Below are 24807 nucleotides of genomic sequence, written 5' to 3' on the forward strand. Positions count from 1 at the left end.
CTGGAAGCTGAGCATTAAAGTGACTTCCCTGTTGCTGAGCAGAGGTTAATCCACACTGGTTCCTGTCCCTGTTTCAAATGTTGCTCTATTTACAGTTGCTGTCACTCTGTTTATTGCCCGGAGGCCGGGGGGATTTCTCTCCTCCGCGTTTCAATGTGAGTTTAGAGATGCCGCCTTACCAGCGTTGGGAGCCGGTGCTGAGACATTACGATGCGACGCAGTTACGGCGGATCGTGCACCAGGTTATCGGGTGAGGACAGGGGCTGCTGTCCCCCGGCAATGATGCTTTGTGTATTCTCTTCATGGTCATGTCTTTATACCTGGAACATTCAGCCACTCTGATCTCTCTCATTTCTGTTGATAGGAGTTTTGTTTTGATGTTGTCCCATTTGTTTCTGTTGGGTTCTTCTTTCCAGTGTAATTTTTCGTGTATGTTTTACACCTGGTACCTAAACTCTCACTTGTGCTTTTGATTTTACTTTCCTGCAGTCTCTAGGTTTGTTCCGAGTGGTTATATTGTTTAGTATTATTTACTGGCGGAGTGAGTGTGTCGCCCCAATGGCCCATAGCTTTCAGACAGCGGTGGAGAGGATGTGTCCGCCGCTGACTTTATTTAATCTGCCCATTTCCCATTTTACGCTGGATCATTTACACCTTCCGGTCTCGGCTCCTGCAACAGTCACTAGGTCAAATGACGAGTGTAAATCCATGGAAGCCACTTACCATTTTAATCATAAACTGAAGACACGCTGTTTAAGGTCTGTCTTGAGTTTATTGACTTGCACTTTTTAAATAGGGCTGTCGCCCCAAAACTGCACAGCCGCCTGCCCAACGATGTCACCCCTTCCCTTATACACACTTTCCTCCCCCTCCGCCCCCCCACTCACAACCAGTCAGCACTCCTCTCATGCAGTATAAATTGTTGTTTCCTTTACAATTTGGTGTTCTTGTGAATTGTCCTGATGAGTGCAAGAAGACAGCATGTGTCTTTTTTCAGCAATATGTCGAAATAATGCTGACAAACTAACAGCAAGGCCAATTGTGTTGGCCGTTACTTATACACAAATGGCATAACATTTACATTTCCTTTTCAGTATTTGCACTGTAAATTTCACAACCCTTCAATCTGACTGGTTAAGGAGATGTATGGTTGTTTGCCCTGTTCACTCAGATCTCAGATGCCCTATAGAGTATGATGTGCTATTTCCATCTTGCACTTCCAGCTATTTGGTATTGTCAATATTAAATAGGCAACATGGGTCTAACTAACAGTGGCACCATTTCTTGCCTGCCACAGGAAATTGATATTAGAAGGCTTGCAAAAATATGAAATCCAACTGAATTTGCCATCTTCTAATCAGAAGTTCGTCTTTCAGAACAAGACTTTTATGTTCGATCTGAAAAAATTGCTCCAGAAGATAATTGAGCCTTGACAGACTTTCCTAGTCCAGCGTGTAAATTTTATGCATTCAGTATTTCCCAAACATTTGTGCTTGGTATCTTGAAATACTTGTAGATTAATATTTTGTTATTTGTGAACAAGCTGTTTTGATTAGCAAATGTAATTGTTCATACATGTATATTTTTCAACTGCTTTAACAAAATTAATGACAAATGTCCTTGAAACAATCGAATCTTTATGTTACAGTTCTGTTGCCCCCAAGTGGGTGATTCCCATTGTTGAACAGCTAGCAACCCAACTAGGCCACATGTTACCACAACCCTACGAAGCAGAAATTCAAGGAATAAGTAAAGCCCTAGGTATAAGCCTTGGAGATGGACTTCTTATCAATCTTGTTTATGAAATTTCTGGGTAGGTATTCTTTAACATGTAACTATTTAACAGTCAAACCGTTAAATTTTGATCAATTTTACACCTGAGCTACTTTAGTTTGCCCTACAAAGAAAGTCACACAGTCAGATGCTATTATCCAAATAGTGGTTGGATCTGTAGTCACTCAGGAATAATTTACCTCGGAACATTCACACTTGTTTTTCATTGGTGTCTTCCAAGCAAAACCTATTAGAAGACCAGATAATACTAATGGCCTGAGAACAAATACCTTGCAATGTAACAGTGAAGAAAACATTGCAATATGAACAAGTTGAGCCCTGTAAAGGTACTTTACGTTGACCTAAATCTTCCAGTTGGTATTATTTTAAGATCAACATTGACCCGTATAAATGGATTAACAGCAGTGTTAAAACAATAACAATTGGAAAATTTAGGCAACTAACCTTCCTCACCACAAAAAATAAAGATTAACAAAACAATAAAAATAAAGTTATTTAAGCAAACATCTAAAACACATACTTTGTAGTTAAGAAGCATATAACCTTTAGTTGTCAGTGGTACTAGTATTCAATAAAAACAGTAAATGGTGGCATACATAGGAAGAAATTAATTAAAGTAAATTAACTAAATAACATAAGTTAGAATGTGTTACGTTGCAGCTGTGAGGTGTGGAAGTTTTTGGACACCAAGGCAATCCATGACAAATACGTCTGCAGAAAGCGTAAACAACTTGAGGAATTCCGGATCAGGGTTATTGATCTGGAAATGCAAATACTGCGCAACTTAAGGCAGGGGGAGAAACACCTGGATACTGTGTTCCAGAAGACAGTCACACCTCTTAGAAGAGCGATATCTGTTTTGGCCAGCAGTGAGGGACAGGAGGATGTGACTGTCAGTGAGGCAAGTAATAGGGCGGAGCAGATAATAGTGGAGGAGCCTCAGACTTTGCAATTGGCAAACAGGTTTGAGGTGCTCCCAACCTGTGTAGATGAAAGCGAAGTCTGCAAGGTGAATGAGCTGGCTGGCCATGTCAATGTGGTACAGGAAGCCGTTCAAGCAGGGGGAGCAAAAGGGAATGTAGTGGTAGTAGGGGATAGTATAGTGAGGGGGATTGACACTGTTCTCTGCAGCAAAGAGTGAGAGTCCAGATGGCTATGTTGCCTATCTGGTGCCAGGGTTCAGAACATCTGCTCAGGGCAGATGGAGAGGAACTTGCAGTGAGAGGGGGAGGATCCAGTTGTCGTGGTCCATGTAGGTACCAGTGACATAGGTAGAACTAGGAAACAGATTCTGCAAAGTATGAGGAGCTAGGTACAAAATTAAGAAGCAGAACCTTAAAGGTAATAATCTTTGGATTATTTCCTGAGCCACATGCAAATTGGCATTGGGCAAATAAGATTAGAGACAAATGCGTGGCTCAAAGACTGGTGTGGGAGTAGTGGGTTGCAGTTTGTGGGGCACTGGCATCAGTAATGGGGAAAGTGGGGGCTATACCATTGGGACGGTCTACACCTGAACCATGCTGGGACGAGTGTCCTTGCAAATTGCAAGGCAAGTAGAGAGGTCTTTAAACTAAACAAGAGGGGTGAGGGATCAAGCTTGGGTAGAGGTAGCAATTCAAGGTGTAGAGTCAAGACAGGAGAGCAAAATAGTAATATGAGAAATCAGGGTCAGAGAATGGGAAGATGCAGAGAGAAAAACCTAAGAATGCATCAACAGTCAAGAATAGATATTATGAAGGTATCCAAAAGATAAAACTGAAGGTTCTCTATCTGAATGCACGTAGTATTCATAACAAAGTAAATAAATTGATGGCCCACATTGAAGTAAATAAATATGACCTGATAGCAATTACGAAGACGTGACTGTAGGATGACAAAGATTGGGTCCTTCATATTAAAGGGTACACGACATTCAAGAAGAATAGGAAGCCATGTAAAGATGGAGGGGTAGCACTGTTAATCAAATAAGACAGTGGTGCAATTGTTAGAGATGACCTTGATTCAGGAGATCAGGATGTAGAATCAGTTTGGGTGGAGATGAGGAATAGTACGGGAAATAAGTCATTAGTAGGAGTGGTCTACAGGCTCCCTAACAGTAGCCACAGTGTAGGACAAAGTATTCAAGAAAAAGTATTGTGTGCTTGTGATAAAGGAACAGCAACAATCATGGGTGATTTTAATCCACACATAAACTGTAAAAATCAGATTGGCAGTAGTAGCCTGGATGAGGAATTCTTAGAATACTTTTGCGATAGTTTCTTAATGCAGCATGTTCTGGAACCAACCAGAGAGCAGGTTATAATACACTTGATATTGTGTAACATGACAGAACTAATTAATGACCTCAGAGTAAAGGCACCCCGAGGTAGCAGCGACTACAATATGATTGAATTTTACATCCAGTTTGAAAGGGAAAAGAGCGGGTCTAAGATTAGTATCTTAAACTTAAATAAGGGCAAATATGTGGGGAGGAAAGCTGAGCTAGCTGAAGTGAACTAGGAAACTAGGCTAGAGGACAGATCAATAGAGAAGCAGTGGTAGACATTTAAGGGGATATTTCAGAGTATTCAGAAAACTATAAAGAAAAATTCTAAGGGGAGGACCCACCATCCGTGGTTAACTAAAGTTGTTAAGGAAAGCATCAAACTCAAGGAAAAAGCATACAACACTGCAAAGGTGAGTGTTTTGTTGGAGAGAATATAAAGAATGGCAGAGAATGATTAAAAGGTTAATCTGGAGAAAGAAATTAGAGTATGAGAGGAAGCTAACTAGAAATGTAAAAACGGATAGCAAGAATTTCTACAGGTATTTAAAAAGGGAAAGGGTAAGTAAAGTGAGTAAAAACAAAAACAGAATTACCTGGAAAAACTCTGCATGTCTGGCAGCATCGGCGAAGAAGAAAAGGGTTGACGTTTCGAGTCCTCATGACCCTTCCACAAAACTGAGTGAATATAAGGAGAGGGGTGAAATATAAGCTGGTTTAAGATTGGGGGGGCGGTGTGGTTGTAGGGACAAGCAAGCAATGATAGGAGCAGATAATCAAAAGATGCCACAGACAAAAGAACAAAAGAACACAGAGGTGTTGAAGGTAGTGATATTATCTAAACAAATGTGCGAATTAAGAATGGATGGTAGGGCACTCAAGATACAGCTCTAGTTGAGGTGGAGTGGAAAGACTAGCAAGGCATAAAAGATTTAAAAATAATGGAAATAGGTGGGAAAAGAAAAATCTATATAAATTATTGGAAAAAACTAAAGGAAGGGGGAAGAAACAGAAAGGGGGTGGGGATGGAGGAGGGAGTTCAAGATCTAAAGTTGTTGAATTCAATATTCAGTCCGGAAGGCTGTAAAGTGCCTAGTCGGAAGATGAGGTGCTGTTCCTCCAGTTTGCGTTGGGCTTCACTGGAACAATGCAGCAAGCCAAGGACAGACATGTGGGCAAGAGAGTAGAGTGGAGTGTTAAAGTGGCAAGCGACAGGGAGGTTTGGGTCATTCTTGCAGACAGACAGCAGGTGTTAAGTGAGTGTTGGTCCTCTAGAGAGTGATAGTGGAGAGTTAATAGTAGATAATAAGGAAATTACAGAAGAAATGAACAAATATTTTGCTTCTGTGTTCACTGTAGAGGATACAAAAAACATTCCAGTAATAGCTGCAAATCAGGAGGTGATTGGGAGAAAGGAATCTGGTGGAATTGAAATTACTAGGGAAACGGTACTGAGCAAATTGATGGAGCTGCAGGCTGGCAAGTCTCCAGGTCCCAATGGACTACATCCTAGGATCTTAGAAGAGGCAGCTAATGAAGTAGTCGATGTGCTGGTGTTAATTTTCCAAAATTCACTAGATTCTGAAAAGATTCCATCAGACTAGAAAGTAACAAATATTACCCCTCTTTTCAAGAAGGGAGGGAGGCAGAAAACAGGAAACTATACGCCACTCAGGTTGACATCTGTCATGGGGAAGTTATTAGAATCAATCATTAAGAAGGTTATAACTGGGCACTTAGAAGAGCTCAAGGCAATATGGAAGAGTCAGTATTATTTTGTTGAAAGGAAAATCATGTTTAACCAATTTATTGGATTTTTTGAAGGAATAACACTAGCAGTGGATGAAGGGTAGACGTACTGTACTTGGATTTCCAGAGGCATTTGATAAGGTGCCACATCAAAGATTATTATGGAAAATAAAAGCGCATGGTGTAGTGGGTAATATATTAGCATGGATAGATGATTGGCTGGCTGGCAGAAAGCAGAGAGTATGAGTAAACGTGTCTTTTTCTGATTGGCGGGATGTGAGGAGTGGTACCTTACAGGGGCCTGTACTGAGGTCTCAATTATTTACGATTTACATCAATGACTTAGATGAGGGGAGTGAAGACATGGTAGATAAATTTGCAGAAGATACAAAGATAGGTAGGAAAGTATACAGGAAAGTATGTTGTGAAGAGGGCATGAGGAAGTTGCAGATGGATATAGATAGGTTGAGTGAGTGGGCAAAGATCTGACGAATGGAGTTTAATGTGGGAAAATGTGAAGTTGTTCACTATGGCAGGAATAACAAAAAAGCAGAGTATTACTTAAATGGAGAACACCTGCATAATTCTAAGGTGCAAAGGGATCTAGGTGTTCTCATACATGAGTCACAAAATGTTAGTATGTAATTAAGAAGGCTAATGGAATGCTATCCTTCATTCCAAGAGGGATTGAACATAAAAGTTATGATGTTATTGCTTCAGTTATACAGGGCATTGCTGAGACTGCACCTCGAATACTGTGCAGTTTTGGTCTCTTTATTTAAGGAAGGATGTAAATGCATTGGAGGTGGTCCAAAGGAGGTTTACTAGATTGATGCCTGGAATGAGTGGGTTGTTTTATGAGGAAAGATTGGACAGATGAGGCTTGTTTCCACTGGATTTTAGAAGAGTGAGGGGTGATTTGATTGAAGTATACAAGATCCTGAAAGGCCTTGACAAGATGGACGTTGAAAGGATGTTTCCTCTTGCGGGTGAGTCCAGAACTAGGGGGCACTGTTTTAAAAGTAGGGTTTGCCCTTTTAGGACAGAGATGAGAAGAATTTTTTTCTCTGAAAGTTGAGTAACTTTGGAACTCTCTGCCTAAGAGGGCGGTGGAGGCGGGGTCATTGAATATTTTTAAGGCAGAGGTAGATAGATTCTTGTTAGGCAAGGGAACCAAAGGTTATCGGGGATAGATGGGAATGTAGAAATCAAAAGACAAGTAGATCAGCCATGATCTTATTGAATGGCAGAGCATGCTCGAGGGGCCGAATGGTCTACTCATTCCTATTTCTTATGCCCTTATGTTCTCACTTTGTCTTTGTATCACCCTGTTTGTAGGGAAATACTTACGAATTATCAAAATAAAATGGACTCTGAGCACTCCAAGTAAAAGGGACACTTTCTTTGACTCCAGTTTGTTGTGCATTATCCCCTCCCTTTGCCCACCATAACTGACTGATGGCCAGTTCCCACACTCTGGCCGAATAGTTCTACCTCTATAGCTACCTCTCCTCCTTTAAAACGTGGTAAAACCACATCTTTGAGCAAGTTTCTGGCCATGTATCCCAGTATATCCTTTTGCTTGGGCATCATATTTTTTATTACATCTCTACGAAGGATCTTGGCCATTTTCCTACATTAAAGACTCTAAATAAATACATGTTGTTGTGTCATTATTGAAAAGTTTGGACTCTGAACTGATGTGTAACTCATGTTATTGTTCTCAGCTTTTGCACTAGCATTGTTGCTCAAGATTCAAGAGGAAATATTTACCACGGTAGAAATTTGGATTTTGAATTCAGCAATATTTTAAGATCTCTCACAGTTGACCTACAATTTGTTAAGAATGGTCAGGTAGGTGTTGCATTAAAATTACAAGGTGGAATTTTAGAAATAAAAAGATATTGGAACCTCTCATTTTGCTATGCTAGGACTAAAATGCACTTTTCAGATAAATTTTGAGAATTTCTTTGTTCATCAGTGGAAAAGATTCAGAAATTAGACTTAAAACAAATTACAACTTTTTCTTAAACTTGAGAAGGTTAAAGGGTGATCTGAAAGATCTTCAAGCTTGAGGGTAAATCATAATGGATTATTCGCATTGGTCAATGAGATGGGTAATAAGAAAGCACGAATTAAAGTACTACCACTTTCTCAAGGGCAGTTAGAGATGGACAATAAATTCTGGCCTTGCCAGGGATGCCTATATCCCATGAACAAGCAAAGAATTAATAGGGAAGTTAGAAAGAAGATTCTTAGCATGAAAGTGCTTAGAACGTGGAAATCCCTCGTCAAACATAATTATTGAAGCAGAGTCTGTCAGTGAGTTTTAAAGGGAATTAGTTACTTGAAAAAGACGAATATTCAAGGTTCCAGAAAGTGAGCAAGCAAAGTGACATTAAATGTGTTTGGGGCAGAGGGAAACCACTGGAACAGACTTGATAGGCTTGAATGGCTTGTTTCTGTCCTGTTACAGAATATAATTCCATTGTGAATGTGAGTACTAGGGAACAAACCCCTCAAGTTTAGATATACTATGTCTAGGTTAGAGCAAAAGCTCTTCTGACCCTTGCCCAGCAATGTGCCTAAATAGTGAAATTTTCCACTTCCTACATCAAACATTCTTATGTTGTTGCTGCATAGCGTTGATATTTTGGTACAATTTCTGTTGAAGGCTGAGCAATTTTGTGTCCACTTGTAACTGAGTTATTTCACTTGGGATCCAGCAGAGATCAGAGAAGTTTATTCATCCATCTGAACTATGTTTAAACGCAGGCCTCTACAGTCAAGATACACATCTATTCAAGTAATGGAACAATCGAGACTTCTTTTAAACAAAATTTTTGAATAGCCTAAAACAGACTGATAGCACTAGACTTTAACTTGGATGTTTAGCTGAATCAAAAATTGAATTTCAGATGGGCTTGTATGAATGTAGTTTGGAATAGCCTAAATAATGCCTAAATTGTTAACCTGCATTTAATTAATCTAATCGTCCCAGTGATATCACATTGCTGTTTGTCTTGTAAGCTATAATAGCCATGATCATCTCATGTTCATTTTACCCGTAATGGCATGGTTAACACTACAATGTATAATATGTATATAACATTGACATATTGTTCCTGGTTGTGAAAATGCTTGAGTATTAATTATTTTTCTTGCTGGAAGATATATTTGTTTCATTGCGGACAGAGATAGAATTAAATACAGGCAACACACTTTACCAGGACAATGCAAAAGCTAATATGTTAATTATTTTGTCCTAATTTACACTTCTTCTCCCTTGCCATTCAGTCAGTCAGTCACTGCATTCGAACATTTCTTTCCTTGCTGATGAGCTGTTTAGTTCTTTTTGTTGAGCTGATAGCTCATAATCTGTTGCAAAATGTTGTTTCATTCGCTGCTGAAATCTGAACTGTGTGTCTATCTTAATTAAAATCTTTCATTCAGATCATCTACAAAGGGACGACATTCGTTGGCTTTGTCGGTTTATGGACTGGGCAAAGTCCAAACAAGTTTACCATTTCAGGGAATGCAAGAGGTGTGTTGAACTTTCTGGTTCTCTGAGTTAATATACCTGTGCTGCTCTTTAGATACTTTGCCAATTATCACATTTTAAATCTGATACAGCAAATTACCTTGGGAGTTTGATAAATATGTCAAGATGTTAATTTTGAAATGTTTGGATTAATGTGCATTAATCCCACAGACTGTAAAAGAGATTTAATCACATTACATTCCTGCTCTGAAGAAGAGTCATACAGACTTGAAACGTTAACTCTGTTTCTCTCTCTACAGATGCTGCTAGACCTACTAAGTTTTTCCAGCATTTTCTGTTTTTGTTTCAGATTTCCAACATCCGCAGTATTTTATTTTTATATTCCAAAACATGTCTGTTTTTGTTCTCCCACAGCATGGGAAGAATTCCATGGTTCTAACAAGCAGAATTATACCAGGCCACGGCAGTATTAGTAACATTGTTCAAAATTATAATGATGGGATATTCCCAGACACTACAAATAATGGTAGATAGTGGAAACTATCTACAAATGGCCACATTGGAAAACATTGTTAGCACCATTATGTGTCATATTTGACTAAACAAAGCCTTGTAAACACTATTTGAAAAATATTATCAAAATCATCTGAACATTAGAGCGACCTATTTTACATGCATCCTATTAGCATTTGCTAAGCCCAGTGGATTTTGCCCCATGGATTTTGTTCAGCACCATGAACCTGCTTATTTATGCTATGCATATACAAACAACAAAAACAACAATGAATACAGCACCTTTTAGAATATGGTTAAGGTTTCTACTCAATAGATCTAATTTTTCCTGACTCTATTGGGATTAAATGCACCAATGTTTTGGCATACCATAATACTTATATTGAAATTGTATAATTTTGTACATTCTATTAAAAAAAGACCCCTCAAATTATTTAGCACAAAGCAGTGCTATAATTAAATGATTTAAATGACTTTGCACTCTGTGACATTGGTGAAATATTCAAGATTGTTAAAATCGAATAAAAGAGCATATTTTTTCCAGAAAACCCATTTAACTTCTGTGGTAAACAAACATTTAGATATTCCTGTAAAACTATGTAGCTTAGAGGTCTAGTCCTACATGATGTAAGACAATGTAAAACATGCCACCATAAGAACAGAAGGTACAAACTCCACTGGAGAATCTTGCCAATAAGTCGGAAATGAATAGGGAGAGGCTCTATGCATTGCAGCACAGCTGCCAAGAATGTGCATATCTGGTAACAATGCAGACCATGCAATTTTTATTCCTTGGTTTAAGTCGCACTAATCCTATGAGCATCTTAAAAGAGAGCAGCAGATGGACTGGGTATATTTTAAAGCTGAAACATACTGATAAATATGAAATTGTATGTCAAGCTTTTATCAGTGCTGCCTCAGCCATGAATAAGATTATATCTGTGAAACACATCAAGTCTGTAACATGCACAATAGTTATGGGTGAAGCTAATATTGCCATGTTTTTCTTAGTTTTGCAGACAGCAGTTTTGTTTTATTTAAATCGTGATTTGAACTCTAGTGGTGTTGGATCTTTTGAATTGGCTCCAATGAGCTCCTCCTTTTTTCCATTGCCTATCATTGGGACAACATCACAATATATGCAGTAATACACAATTAAACTGAAAGTACAACACAGAAACTGGCAGTTGCCCAACCAGATCATCCTGGTGTTTATCTTTCAATAGTTCTAGTCCATGTGCCTGCCCTGTCCTTGTCAATCTTTACCACCCTTTCCTCCAACCACTCATCTAAGCCTTTCTTCACAATTGTATTTCTTGATATCAGGCAGAATCATGGTGAATCTATATTTAACTTTTTTGACATCGTAACATCCTTTCTGTGCCATGGAACTCAAAACTGCATAATGTACTCCAGCTGTGGTCTTACTGAAGTTTACTAACTGATGTATTCATATCTATTTTTATGTTCTATACCACTGTGCTTGAATGACTTGCGTGTTTAGAACAATTTTGTTCCAAGGGAAAAATGAATATAACAACAAGAGTTTATATTTATATTACCTCAGAGTGCAGTGGATGTTGGAATGCTGAATAAATTTAAGGAGGAGATAGACAGATTTTCAATTAGTAATGGGTTGAAAGGTTATGGGGAGAGGGCAGGAAATTGGAGTTGAGTCCGAAATGAGATCAGCCATGATCGTAATGAATGGCAGGGCAGGCTCGAGGGGCTGAATTGCCTCCTCCTGCTCCTAGTTCTTATGTTCTTATATGGCACCTCTAATATATTAAAACATCCCAAGGTGATTCACGGGAGCATGATAAAACAGAATATGTCACCGAGCCACGTAAGGAGATATTAGGTAAGATTACCAAAAGCTTGGTCAAAAAGGTAGGTTTTAAGAAATGTCTTAGAAGAGGAAAGCAAGGTAGAGATGGAGTGAAGTGTAGGGAGTGAATTCCAGAGCCTAGGGCCTAGGCAGCTGAAAACGAGGCCGCCAATGGTGAAGCGTTAAAATCAGGGATGCAAAAGAGGTCAGAATTGGATGATCACCAATTATCTCAGAGGATTGTGGGGCTGAAGGAGATTACAGATATTGGGAGAGGTGAGGCCATAGAGGGATTTGTAAGTGAGGATGGGGATTTTAAAACCAAGATGCCGCTTAACTGGAAGCCAGTGTAGATCAACGAGCACAAGAATGATGGGTGAATGGGACTTGGTGCAGGTTAGAACACGGGCAGCAGAGTTTTGCATGACCTCAGGTTTATGGAGGGTAGAACGGGAGGCCAGGCAAGACTGCATCAAAATAGTCACGTCTAGAGGTATCAAAAGCATGAATGAAGATTTCAGCAACAGATGAGCTGAAGCAAGAGCAAAGTTGGGCAACGGAGGTGGGAGAAGGTGGCCTTAGTAATGGCATGAATATATAATTGGAAGCTCATTTCAGGGTCAAATATGACACCAGGGTTGTGAACAGTCTGGTTTAAACTCAGACCGTTGTCAGGCAAAAGGATGGAGTTGGTGGCGAGGGAACAGAGTTTGGATTGGATGAACTTTCTACAGGAAGAGCAACCAAACACATTGGCTTTGGTAGTTATGATTGGCATAAAAAGATCTCTTCAACTCAGCTAAAATTATAATTTGTCTTTAAAAGTAGCAGTGTCAAAAATGTGAGCAAACCAATCAAGTGTCTTTAGTGAGAATTTTTACAACACACACTGTTCATTTGGAGCAGCTACCATCACAATTCACCGGCCTCTGTGGATGGGTCTAGGTTAGCCAGAATTACATTAGATATTTAATATGTTACTTGTGATGCTGTTTTTGATGTCTTTCGAACTTGAACCCCAAAATTTCTCTGCTTTTCCATATCATCTAATCCTTTCCTAATTAAAATATAATTCTTACTTTTTAAACTAAAACATAGCAACTTACACTGACTGACGCTAAATTCATTGTACACCAGGAAGGAAAGCAGTCTCAGAGTAGAACCCTTTGCAATATCACAACCCAGTTTCATGCCTTTTGCACTCTATCAGATGCTTATTGGAATTATATTTTAGTACTTGGCTGTGGGTAATTATGATGTTTAAAGAAGTACATAACAAGTTACTTAATAGCCGAGAGGTCCTGGTGTAAATCTCTTGCAACTTGCCTGCATTTCGATATGTATTAGCTTATTGTACTAGCTATGTGGCTCAAACAAGACTCCATTATGCAGAATTCAGAATGATGCGTATATAATTGTTTTTTTATTAAAGCTAGAGGAGAATGGTGGAAAATTATAATCGCCGCTCTTTTGAAAAGAAATCTTCCTCCTAGCTGGCTTATTAGAGATGTAAGTAATTTTCATTTTCATTTTGTCTATGCTTTGTTGATGAGCATCCTTATGTATAGCATGGTCACATGATCAGAACTGATACTAACAATCAGATAAGCTGTTTAATGGTGTTGCTTGAGGAATAGATTTTGGCCAAGGCACCAAGAAAGTTCCCTTACTCTTCTGTGAATAGCTCCATGGGATCTTTTACATCCATGTGAGAGGGCAGACTGAACTTAGGTTTAATATTTCATTTGAAAGTTGAGATTTCTAAGAGTTCAGCACTCCCTCGGTATTACGCTGCACAACCTTAGTACTGTACTGAAGAGCCGGGTTGCTACCGAAGCGGGTAGTTCAAGTCGGGAAGTTTCCCTATTGGCATACCTGCATCAGTATAAAGGCCCCCCTTTACCCACTATTTTCATTCGAGGAGGTGGGTACAGGTTGGAGTTGGGCCTGTTGCCCCCAGAGGTAGATTGGAGGTGGCCACAGGGGTGAGCAATTGCTGAACAGCCCGCCTTGGTTCTCTGGGATTTCATCCCAGTCATTTGGATACATATTAGACCCTCTGGCTCTCACCCCTCACACCTCATCCCCACTCTTTTGCCACCATGCCAACTCATGGCCCCTCATGCTCTCCATGCCAATGCATAGCCCTTCCATGCCCATTCACTTGGCCTACTCTCTGTATAGAACCAATGAACCCTACAGTAACTATGGCATGTGTGAAACTGCTTTAAAAAAAACACCCATTCATAATTGTTTTGAAAAGAATTGCTGCTGCTACAACCCTATAAAAGTGCCAATCAACTAGACCATTAAACTATCAAGAGGAGATGTTTTAAGCACTTGACACCTCTGAACATTGTGCAAATAAATATTGAGTCATTAACAAAGGATATTACAGAAAAATAGCTTATTGTATCCTCGTAAAGCTGTCAATCAAGCAATGTCCGAACCTCTGTTCAGTTGTGTAAACAGAGTTAATCCTTTATGGGGCTGGGCTTTCAGCCAAGCCTCATTATGCTATAAAGGGTCATGGAGAGGGTGGGGGCATGAGTTGCCATTTAGTTGGTATGGAGCCTGCAAGGGGCCATGGGACTCTCCTGAGGGACCGTGAACCATGAGTCATCCATGAAAATTACTGAGTGCTAGGAGATGCCTACCCCCACAATGGAGCCAGCCAGGTCAGGAGTGCAGGTGTGGGCTTGCTACCCACACCCTTATCCCATACCAGTGAAAATTGGGGTACTGGGAATGGGGTGGGAATCCCAGAATTGGATCCCATCTGCTATTTTTAAATTGCTGAGGAGGTTTTTTGGCTGAAAATCCAGCCCGAAGTGCCAGCCTAGATTACGTGCTCAAGCCCCTGAAGTGGAACTTGAACCAATAACCACCTAATTCAGGTCAGAGTTCCACCAGTGAACAAAAGCTGATACATATGGCTTTAGTTCTGATATTTGTTATAAAGAGGATGAAAAATTATTTAATAGTAATATAACTAAATCTCCGTAGCATAAGACAGTTGAATAAATGGGAGAAAAGCTGACATGTACTTTAGAAATCAAGCATTTTAATTGTTCACATTACCAGTTAACACTTTAGACTTCACAAATAGTCAAAAATTGATCTGTGCTCATGGACCTGTTGCAACCTAAGGAGATGTTTTGGCAGGAAGAGTCATCTACAGTCAGAAGGGGGCGTTGGGTTGAGGGGTTTGGTGGAGAAACAAAGGGCAATGACAATAAAAGGGGAATTGACAAACTGATGTAAAAAAAAACACTGTTTTTCATTTCCTCAGACCCTTGTAGAAGCTGTGGATTTTCAAGCAGCTTTGATGAAGTTGGCCAATTCCCCAATCACTGCAAATGTATACTACATTTTAGGTGGAGTTAAACCAACTGAAGGCGTGATTATAACAAGAAATCTGAATGGACCTGTTGACATCTGGCCTTTGATGCCTAAGAAAGGACAGTAAGTAGCAAATATACGAATAATGCTCCTATTTAAGTTGGTTAACTACCAGTGAAAAACAGCCACCAGCATAATGTAATATTTTGACTGTAATGTTTTCTAAAAGTAAATACTAGAGATGGCATATTTTGTGGACTTGGCTTTTAATTGACAAAATGATTTTAATGGTGATCGGAATTAAGTGTATTAAAATGTGTGTTAACATATTGAGTACTAATTTCATTGAAATATTCAATGTGCTAAATGTTGAAAAATATAAATATGTGAGGAATATTGTGTGCTTGCATCAGGGTTATGTATTTCATTGCACTGTCTCCTGCCAACGCAAGATGGCCACTGATACCCGACTGCGCATGCGCACTAGTCCACGCTTGTGCAGAAATACAATGACATCATGCCTGTCGGTCTGGTGGGACAATGTAACAGGTTTGAATTTAACACCCCACACGGACACAAAACCCCCTCCCCTTGACTGGGAAAACTCCCCCTCAGAGCTCTGGGCTGCGTGCCGGGCATGGAAGGCCACAGTAAAGGCTGCAGCCGAGGAACAGTGAGATTAATGTTGTGGCTGGAAGGAAGAGCTGGGTCAAGGCTGGGTCAGTGATGGGGCGTATATGGAGGAGAGGGTTCACAGGTCGGCTTCATAGCCATCGGGGTCAATCTCTTTCACAATATTCGGGACTGCATTGTGAAACACGATTCTAAAATTCGACAAATGTAAAATATGAATTTATTTAACATTATACGTTGAAGCTGTAACGATGGACTGAGTTAGGGTCACATGCAATTACATTATTATAGAACAACATTCATATAACAGTTTATATTACATTAAATGCCCAACTTATTATTTCCCTTTCCTAATTTTATCTGAGAAGTTGTTTCACATTGGCAGGAGTTAAAACACAAAGACGGTCAAAGAAATCCAGGCCTCCTGGTTTCCAGACTATAACTCAGCTGCCCAGTGCATTGGCATCAAACATAGCCATTTCATTGTTCTGGCTGAATCATAAGTTTTGCATTGAGGGCTTAGATAGGATTATGTTAATAATTCTACGACCATATTCAGTTTCTAGGCAAGTGTATTGCTTTTGTTTTTATTCACCTTAATCTTGAGTGCATATATTGTGGTGAGTTTTGCATTTCTTCATTTACTTAGGTGGTACAGAGTGGAGACAAACTATGATCACTGGAAAGCCCCACCCTCATCCGATGACCGAAGGTGAACATTCTAAGGCCTTTAAATCTGCACAGTTGCTTACACATAAAAAAATTGGACTTATACTTCTGCTTTTCATAGTGCTTTGATTTTTATATGTTGCATTCTTTTCTTTAGAACACCAGCTAACCACGCTCTCAATGCTACAGGACAAAATGACATCAACCTACGTGCACTGTTTAAGGTGAATGCCAGTGGAATCTAACTTTGCTACTTAATTTATTTTATTGGCAAGGTCAACATCTTGAATTAACATTAATGATAACATGTAAATGTCAGTTAAAGGAGAAAGAAAGCGGAAGAGGGACAAGGAGAATATTTGTGGTATCAATTACTCTCCTATCTGTATAAATTTCTTTTTTTTTTTACTTTTTCCTTTTCTATGAAAATCATTGACTGCACACCGACCTACTGTTCCAAAGGCATCAAGTACTTTGATCAATTAATTCTTGGCATGTAGATGTCCCTGGCAAGGCAGGCATTTATTGCCCATCCCCAGTTGCCCTGATAAAGTGGTGATGGGCTGCCTTCTTGAACTGCTTAGGCAGTTTGATATAAATGAGTGGCTTTCTAGGCAACATCAAAGAGTACTTAAGAGTACTGTACATGGCACTGGTGTCATATATAACCCAAACCAGATCAGGATGACAGATTTCCTTCCCTAAAGGATTTCAATGAACCTTTTGGTTTTAATGAAAATTCAGCAGTTTAATTCAGTCATTTTTACTGTAGAAATTTTTATTTCTGGATTTTCTTTCAAACAGAAGTCAAATTCTCAAACTGCTTACATTCTCTGAATCATTATTCCAGGCTGCTAGATTGCTTGTCCATTAACGCAACTGTCATACCCCTATCTGTCCACCTGTACTTCTAGCAATAGAGATCAGGATCAGATCACTGACCAGTTCCTTTTACCCCTTCACCTAAGATCAATTGTAGCACCTTTGTAAATAACCCAATTGAAATCATCCAAAAGCACAGACTCATTAACAAATCTAGGACCTTGATGGTCTGTATAACCCTCTGACTCACTGCCTTAACTGACTGAACCACTGGTGGAGCCCCCATCTGTATTTTATTTAATTGGGACATTTTCATACTCTCCCATGCAGACCAGCTAATTGTGCCTAGACCTCAGCCAGGCTAGGATGTAATCTGATTCAATTTACTGACCACCAGTCTGAAGGCCAACCAGAAAGTGTCCTGCCCAGTAATTTGAACAACAGGACCCAGTCAATGGGGGTTTTTGGATAGGGAACAAGAAAGAGGCTGATTCTGTTGGACATGAGTATGTGTAGAAGGGAGCAATGTGAAGTAACAATGGATAAACAAAAGATAAATGACAGAAGTTTTACACAACCGGATGATGGGTTATTCTGGTAGAGACTAAGACACATAGGAGTAAAAACTCTCTAATAGCCACTCTTTATACTGTAATTAAATTAACAAAGTAAAGTAATATTAAGATTTCAGGTTGCTCTCGATCTGTTTCTCAAGCTTTTATTAATTATTTGAATTTTTGAGATCACATCGTAAACTGTTTCTACAAAATACTTGGGGAGATATTTATTTTAATCAGTCACAATTATCTGGAATCAGAATGGGAAATTTCAAAAGATTGATGAGTTCAGTCAGGCCCAGGAGAAAGGATTGATGAATGTGAAAAAAATCTCTGCGGGGGTCAAAAAGGAGGCTGGTGCTTTTAAGAATATTAATAATTTTAACCAGTGATTCGTGTGTTCTGGAAACAAAAAACAGATAATGCCAGAAGTAGACAATACGTCAGTCAGCATTTGTACAGACAAGTTTTTGTTTCAGCAGTTACAGCTCCTCCTTCAGAACTCAAAAGTAAGAGGCAGATGGGCACATTAATACAATCAGAAACAGGATGGTTGGAGAATAAAAGACCAAACACAGAGAGCAATCATGACTGAAATAATGTAATAGCTCTTCTCAGAAATAGCCTGAAGCATTAAGACTTTAAAGGAACAAAGGATGTGTAAATAGCCTGTGATATAAAGTAAGAGTTTTGAAAATGAAGATATGCTAAAGTTTGAAAACAGCGTTATGACCAGAGGGTTGTGACCGTATAGGAAAAAAGCTAGATACTGTTCATGGAGCTCATGTTGAGCTTTGTTGCAACAGTGTACAGAGCCAATGATGAGGTCTGAGTGAGAATTGCAGGAAGTTCAAAGTGGTGAACCACAGGTAACTCAAAAGTCGCAGATGAAACAGATATATTCCTCAAAATGGTTGGCTTACCTGGATTTTGTTTCAACAACGTAGAGGAAACTACACCATGAACAGAAAATATATTACTGTAGGTTAGAGGAAACGTGTGTCAATCACAACTCATATGGAAGGAGTGATTGGAACTTGGACAGTGCTGTGAGAGGAGATGAATGAGCACACGTGCATCTCATTCATTTTCTATGGACGAGCAAGTAGAAATGAGTGAACTAAGGTGTGAACGTGGCCATGAAGTGAACAGTCCCTCTGGAAAATAGAGGGAGGAGAAGATATGATTGGTGGTAGAATCTTGGTGTAGGTGGTGAAAATGGCAGATCTGTACTTTCCATACCAGAACTTTGGAAAGGTCCAGCTTTTCCCTCAGCTGAGGATTCCCCTCTGATGTGGGCAACAAAACTCTAAACCTAGCTGTTTGCCTTCCCCGTTGCTGCCCTGACCCTCTTCCTTCCTCTCTCAGCTGCAACAGAAACACCAGGATCCTCACCCTCCATCCCACCAGCTCCCGCATTTGACAGATCATCTTCCTGCATTTCCGTCACCCACAACACGATCCAACCAGCAAATACACCTATCACTCCCCTCTCTCCTCAGCTCCCCGGAGAATCATTCCCCCCATGACACCTTAATTCACTCCTGCACATCTCTGCTTCCAACTTCCCTTCCCAGATGCAACAGGAGATACAAGACATGCTGATTCACCTCCCCTCACACAATTGCCCAGCACTGCAAACACTTTTTCCGTGCGAAACAGCTACTGTATTCGATAATTATGGTATGATTCTCTCTACATTGAGGAAAACCAAATTAAGATTAGGTACCTGCCCTGCTGAACACCTCTGTTCTGTGCAACCTTGTGCTACCACTAATTCTTCCCCTTTGCCATTCTACCTCATACACTGTTCCAACAAAGCTCAATGCCAGCTTTGAGAAAAATATATCATCTTTTTACTGGTTATTAGGAGGACTAGGCTTAATGCTGACTTAAGTCACTTCAGATTTTTGCCATCTTCTTTACACCACTTTTAATTTCACAGCACAAGTCCGTCACTTCCTTAGTGATTAGTGCATCTTTATTTCTTTAATGCCTTAAAGCTTCAGCCTATTACTTGACATCGGTCATTTGCTGCATCATTTCATTCATAGTTTATTGTGTTTTATTACTTTCTGATGTAACATGCCCCTCCCTTTTATGTGATGATTTTTACATGCCTGACCACCTCTTGTTTATTTCAGTTCTGAAGGAACAGTATGCAAAATGTTAACTTATCTGTGGTTCTCCAAAGGGAGGATTCTCTCCTCGTTGAGCGAGCGCAGCGGGCGGGACTCTTGCGTGTGTCTGCCGACCAAAATATTGTGCGAATGCGCGATGACATCCGGATGCTCGCCCGACATCATCGCACGCTATTTCATGCTCATGTGTGTCGGGCGTGCGCCTGCACACTGAGCTGAAAATCCTGCCCCAAGGATACTAACTAACCTGTTTTCTATTTTTGTTTCAGATGTACAGCATTTACAGCATTTTGCTAATAGTGTCTTGTTTACATTGCAGGTTCTCTCTATTAAACCAGTATTAAATGAGTAAGTATTGCTCTGAAATGTATATTTTGAAATATTTTTGGTGAATATTTTGATGAACTTTATAGGGGACACTGCCCAAGGTACTGAAAGGCATTTAGAATAGTATGACAGAAATAGGTTTCCAAATTTGCTGTCACACTGAAAAGCTTTGCAAAATATAACCTTCTTACTTTTAGCATAAACATGTTGTTTATAGTCATAAAAATTGGAGGTCAACATATACAGTTATTTGGGGAAATCATAATGCATGGGCGGTGGGGGTAAGGGTTAAGTACTTTTGGTAATGTCTAAATGCAAGTGGCATTTATTTATTGCTAATTCATGTTATATGTTATTGTCTACATCCTTGCTAGTTATTGCCAACCATATCACAGAATTGGCCCTGCATAGAAAGAGCCATTTGGTCCAGTAACTCAATTTTACTTCATACACTCTAGGTCAACTGGTTTCTTGCAAAAAAAGAACTTTCCTATGCCTATATTCAACCATATGTTACAGTACTTTTTAGGATAAATCCTTATAACCCACATCTTTTTTGAAAGCCTGTGTAATATTTGCTCAATCCATCACGGATGTCAAACATGGCGGGAATAATTTTGAAAAACTAAGTCTTTTCAGTAAAATTGTAATAAACCGTGCACCAGTAATTGAATAACCCTGACAATCTCTATCCTGTGAATCCTCTAAAGAAAGCCTATTGGATTTCAAACTGAAGGATATTTTACCAGTTGCTCAGAACGTTTGCTTGAGGATTTTTTTTCAGTGTAACCTTCCATTAAATAAGCTGATACATGAAGTATCTATATTTGCTGTGGCAATATTTTTGAAAAACAAAATGCGATTTGCAACTTCCCCACCCCATGCAATCTGCAACTCATGCTGGCCTCTTTCACCACCACACCAAGCAATATCACCACCAACTATCTCCAACCTGAAATTCCAGATAACAAAGAAGAGGAAGCATAAGGGAGAGCAGTAGAGAAAGAGAGAGAGAGAGGAAACAGGCAGCAGAATGAGCATATTCTGTAACTTACCATGCCATACATTAGTAAGATACTAAAAATCTTGCTTCAGGGTATATCTTCTGTCAGTGTTTCATGATTAATTCATATGCTCACATTTGTACAGTACTAGCAACTCCTATTTTAACTTGTCACATTGTAATTACACACTCCCCAAGTGAAGCTGCAACAGTATCACACGTGGCAGGAGAGTGGAATTAGTGCGGTGAGTTTACATTATCAGTTTCCTCTATAAACGTGGACATTGAAATTTATAATGAAAGTAAGGACAGAACACTTGATTGAAAAGTGGGAACTGAATTTTATCCGCAGCCTTGGTCCAATTGACCCCTACTTCTAATCATACTCTATCTAGACTACACTTGCAATGTCACAGGAGATTGACGAATACCTTGGTAAGAAGTCATGCTGAAGGAGAAATCAATTATCCACTGCTGCCACTTTAAGAAGTTGCAGATTTTTAATTGTGCCTTCTCCCAACGCTGCCTCACTGATGTTTTGCATAGGATTTAGATAAAACCTTGTGAGTTCCAGCAGAGTCAATGCTGGACATGACCAAGCAGAAGTCCCACTCCTCCTGCAACTATGCTTTGTAAAAGGTCCTGAGGAATTTTTGGGCCATAAAATCTTTGGTTATACCTTCTGTCCTGCTGTAGATTTTGAGCTGCAAGCCCCAACTAATAATGCAAGGGGTAGGCGTGATGTTCCCAACACAGTATTGATGAGGGAGTACCACCTTGTGGGTGATAGAAGCTTGTCATGCCCTGCAGTGTGTGATATCAAATCAATTTAATAGCTGCAGTTCTTTTTTAATCTGCTTCAGTTATTTAATAACATAAGCTACATGAGCTGTATATTAATATTTGTCTGTCTCACACACAGGCACATGCACACATATATATATTTTCTGCTAGTGCCATTACTTTTTGTCCCTTGCATGTTGACATTTTATTGCAGAGATGTTGCAGTGTCTATTAAGCTGCAGGAAATTCCTTGCGTGTATGCACCATCATACAGCTTCTCCAAAGCTTTACAACATTGTAATTATGGTATCATTGTGAGTTAATATGGTACCTCCTGTGCAGTGGTCTTTACAAAAATTTAAAAATAAATTAAACCTGATTATTGTTGTATCTGTGAACTAGATACTGTTTTGTAATTATTAAGTGTGTGTAATAAGATGAATTCATTTGGTGATGTTTTCTAAAACAATCTTTAAATTTTAGTTTGACTATCTATACTACAATAATGTGTGCTGCTCAACCATATGACTACAGGACTTTAGTTCGGACCTAAAACAGAACACTTTGGAAGTTGGTAAGTAAAGATCGGATCTAATTTTATTTTGGAAATCCTTTGCAAATTTGTCTATGTATTTTAATCGTTATGTTGTTATTCATAGGCCAAGGGTAACAGTCAAAAAATTTATACTGCTGCACTGAAGTAGAAGCCAAAGCAATCAAAGAATACTGGAGTGCTACTTTTCAGTTTTTCCACTTGGCATGATGCTCCTTTACAAATGTTGTACGTACCTTGCAGACATATACATTTGAGTTTACTCTGCTTTCTACTGGACCTTTTCCAAAGCATTTAGTTTGGAAAGTTAACAGCAATTCACAGATTTGAAGTTAAATCCCTAGCAATTTTATTATCTAAGAGATTTCTATTTTTACTTTTGATATGAATGAAACACTGTCAAGTAACAATTAATTTTTTAATTCGCAGACATTTAAGAAGTAGATTTGGATTTAAATTTTAATGCTACCTGATTATTGATGGCAATTCAAACAGTATCAATAAAGCCAAATCAGCTGGAAGATGTAAAATTTATATTAACAATCTTTAATAAATCGGATTGTCTAAAGAATGTTACGTTTACTGTGAATGTACTTTAATTCCTACAAGATGTGCAGGGATATGGAAGTGACAACTCTCAGGTCATAATTCTATCAAACCAATGGTTGTTTGTAAAATAAATGAAGTTTTTTTCTATAAAATTTTAGTCACACTGTAGCGATTAAAACTTAAAAAAGTAATTTACAGAAGAACAATCATTGCAATGTCCAGTTCTACATTACAGGTGGAAAGTTAACACACTGAATGCTACCTGCCAATGGACACAGCTTTATCAGCCAATGCACTCAAGACCACACTGACCTTGTTCAAGTGTATGGTTTGTGAAGCAAAGACCACCTTCAGAAGATAGTCTTGTACTGCTTTGGCTCTGGCTGCCATGTAATTGCAATGGTTGAAAAGCAAGAATGGCGGCGGACAAGCTGGCAACTAACAGGAGGAGAAGGCACCACGAACATGCCTATCCCCAGTTATGGTGATGCCCAGCACGTGCAACAAGTGCAGAGGGGATACCTTTACTTTCTGTTCTCCTGGGATTCCCACCATTATAGATTCCACCACATGGCCAGTTTGGTTCATTTCATGTGACATTAAGACACTGTTGAATGCATTGGACACAACAAAGGCTGTCAGCTCTAATATCATCATAGCTGTAATGTTGAAGACTGCTGCACCAGAGTCACCCAATCTTCTTGCCAGGCTTCTCTAGCTATGACAGTGGTATTTACCTGACAATATAGAAGATTGCCCAGAAACATGCCGTCCACAAAAGAAAATCAGGAAAACGAATCATGCTGATAGCTGCCCTATCTGCCTTCTCGCAATCATTAGTAAAATAAGGGAAGGAGTCATCAATAATGGCATCAAGCAACATCTAATTACCAATAACAGGTTTTGCCAGAACCAACTGGCTACAGAACTCATTGCAGCCTTGATTGAGATATGGACATTTGAACTGAATGCCAGGGGAAAGATGCAGATGGCTACTCTCGACACCAAGGCACATTTGACCAAGGGTGGCAGCAAAGATTTCGAGCAAAACCGGGGTCAAGGGGGCAAATGGGAAAAGCCTGAGGTAGTTGGAGTCATAGCTGACATGAAGGAAGAAAGATAGTTGTGATTGTCAAACAGAAATCATTGCAGGCTCAGGAGTTCCTCAGGAAAACATCCATAGCCCAATATCTTCAGCTGCTTCACTAATGATCCTCCCTCCATCATGAGGTCAAGAGAGGGATTGTTTGTGATGATTCCAGAGTTCTCAGAGGGTTGAAGCAGCCAAAGGCAGTCCTACAAAATGCAAGTAATGACCATCTCAAATAAGAGAAACCTGTGCCCTTTTACAATTTTTTTTGTATTCTATTTATTAAACCTTTCAAATACTAAGCGAGGATTTGAACACGAAACTGAAGTACTTGTTTTTGTTTATTCTAAAACATTTGTCTGTGGTTTCTGCATTTCTCGTATGATTTGTTCTTCATAAGTAAAAGAGGCCATTTAAGATTAAAAAAAAGCTAGGTTTTGAGTAACATCTTAAAGGAAGAGAGAAAGGCAGAGACTTAGAGAGAATTCAAGAACTTAGGGTCCTAAGTAGCTGAAAAATGGGAGCAGAGATTGTGATCTGAAATTGTTGACCTTAACATTGAGTCCAGAAGACTGCAAAGTGCCTAATCGAAAGATGAGGTAGTTTTCCTCGAGCTTGCACTGAGCTTCATTGGAGCGAGGACAGAGTGGAAGTGGAGACTTGCTAGGAAAGAATTGGAATGCTGA

At 39.4% G+C, this 24807-nt stretch overlaps 1 protein-coding gene across 4 annotated transcripts; it reads left to right on the top strand.

The window, feature by feature from the left end:
- On the top strand, window positions 1–24430 carry LOC121281441 (N-acylethanolamine-hydrolyzing acid amidase-like). Of its 4 annotated transcripts, XR_005943866.1 has the most exons (13): window positions 1–250; window positions 1649–1813; window positions 7537–7663; window positions 9263–9353; window positions 13085–13161; window positions 14945–15117; window positions 16277–16339; window positions 16454–16520; window positions 20136–20164; window positions 21350–21391; window positions 22413–22503; window positions 22589–22710; window positions 23267–24430. XR_005943866.1 is itself a non-coding variant. In XM_041194388.1 (12 exons), exons 1-11 carry the CDS (start codon window positions 78–80, stop codon window positions 22480–22482), a joined length of 1077 nt encoding a protein of 358 aa, XP_041050322.1. In that variant the 5' UTR covers window positions 1–77; the 3' UTR covers window positions 22483–22503; window positions 22589–23053. The 4 variants fall into 4 exon arrangements, 3 of the variants coding, with proteins under 3 accessions (XP_041050322.1, XP_041050339.1, XP_041050334.1); XM_041194388.1 differs by lacking the exon at window positions 23267–24430 and having other exon boundaries at window positions 22589–23053; XM_041194400.1 differs by lacking the exons at window positions 21350–21391; window positions 23267–24430 and having other exon boundaries at window positions 3–250; window positions 22589–23053.
- The last annotated feature ends 377 nt before the right edge of the window (window positions 24431–24807 follow it).

Source organism: Carcharodon carcharias, chromosome 1 (assembly GCF_017639515.1).
Source record: "Carcharodon carcharias isolate sCarCar2 chromosome 1, sCarCar2.pri, whole genome shotgun sequence".
NCBI lineage: Eukaryota > Metazoa > Chordata > Chondrichthyes > Lamniformes > Lamnidae > Carcharodon > Carcharodon carcharias.

What these genes read in the sequence shown, in the direction of transcription:
- LOC121281441 (XM_041194388.1), top strand. Translation starts at nt 78, where the DNA reads ATGTTGCTCTATTTACAGTTGCTGTCACTCTGTTTATTGCCCGGAGGC. An exon ending in ATCGTGCACCAGGTTATCGG is followed by an intron (nt 251 to 1,648) that starts GTGAGGACAGGG and finishes TTTATGTTACAG; the next exon opens with TTCTGTTGCCCCCAAGTGGG. An exon ending in ACCTACGTGCACTGTTTAAG is followed by an intron (nt 16,521 to 20,135) that starts GTGAATGCCAGT and finishes TTTACATTGCAG; the next exon opens with GTTCTCTCTATTAAACCAGT.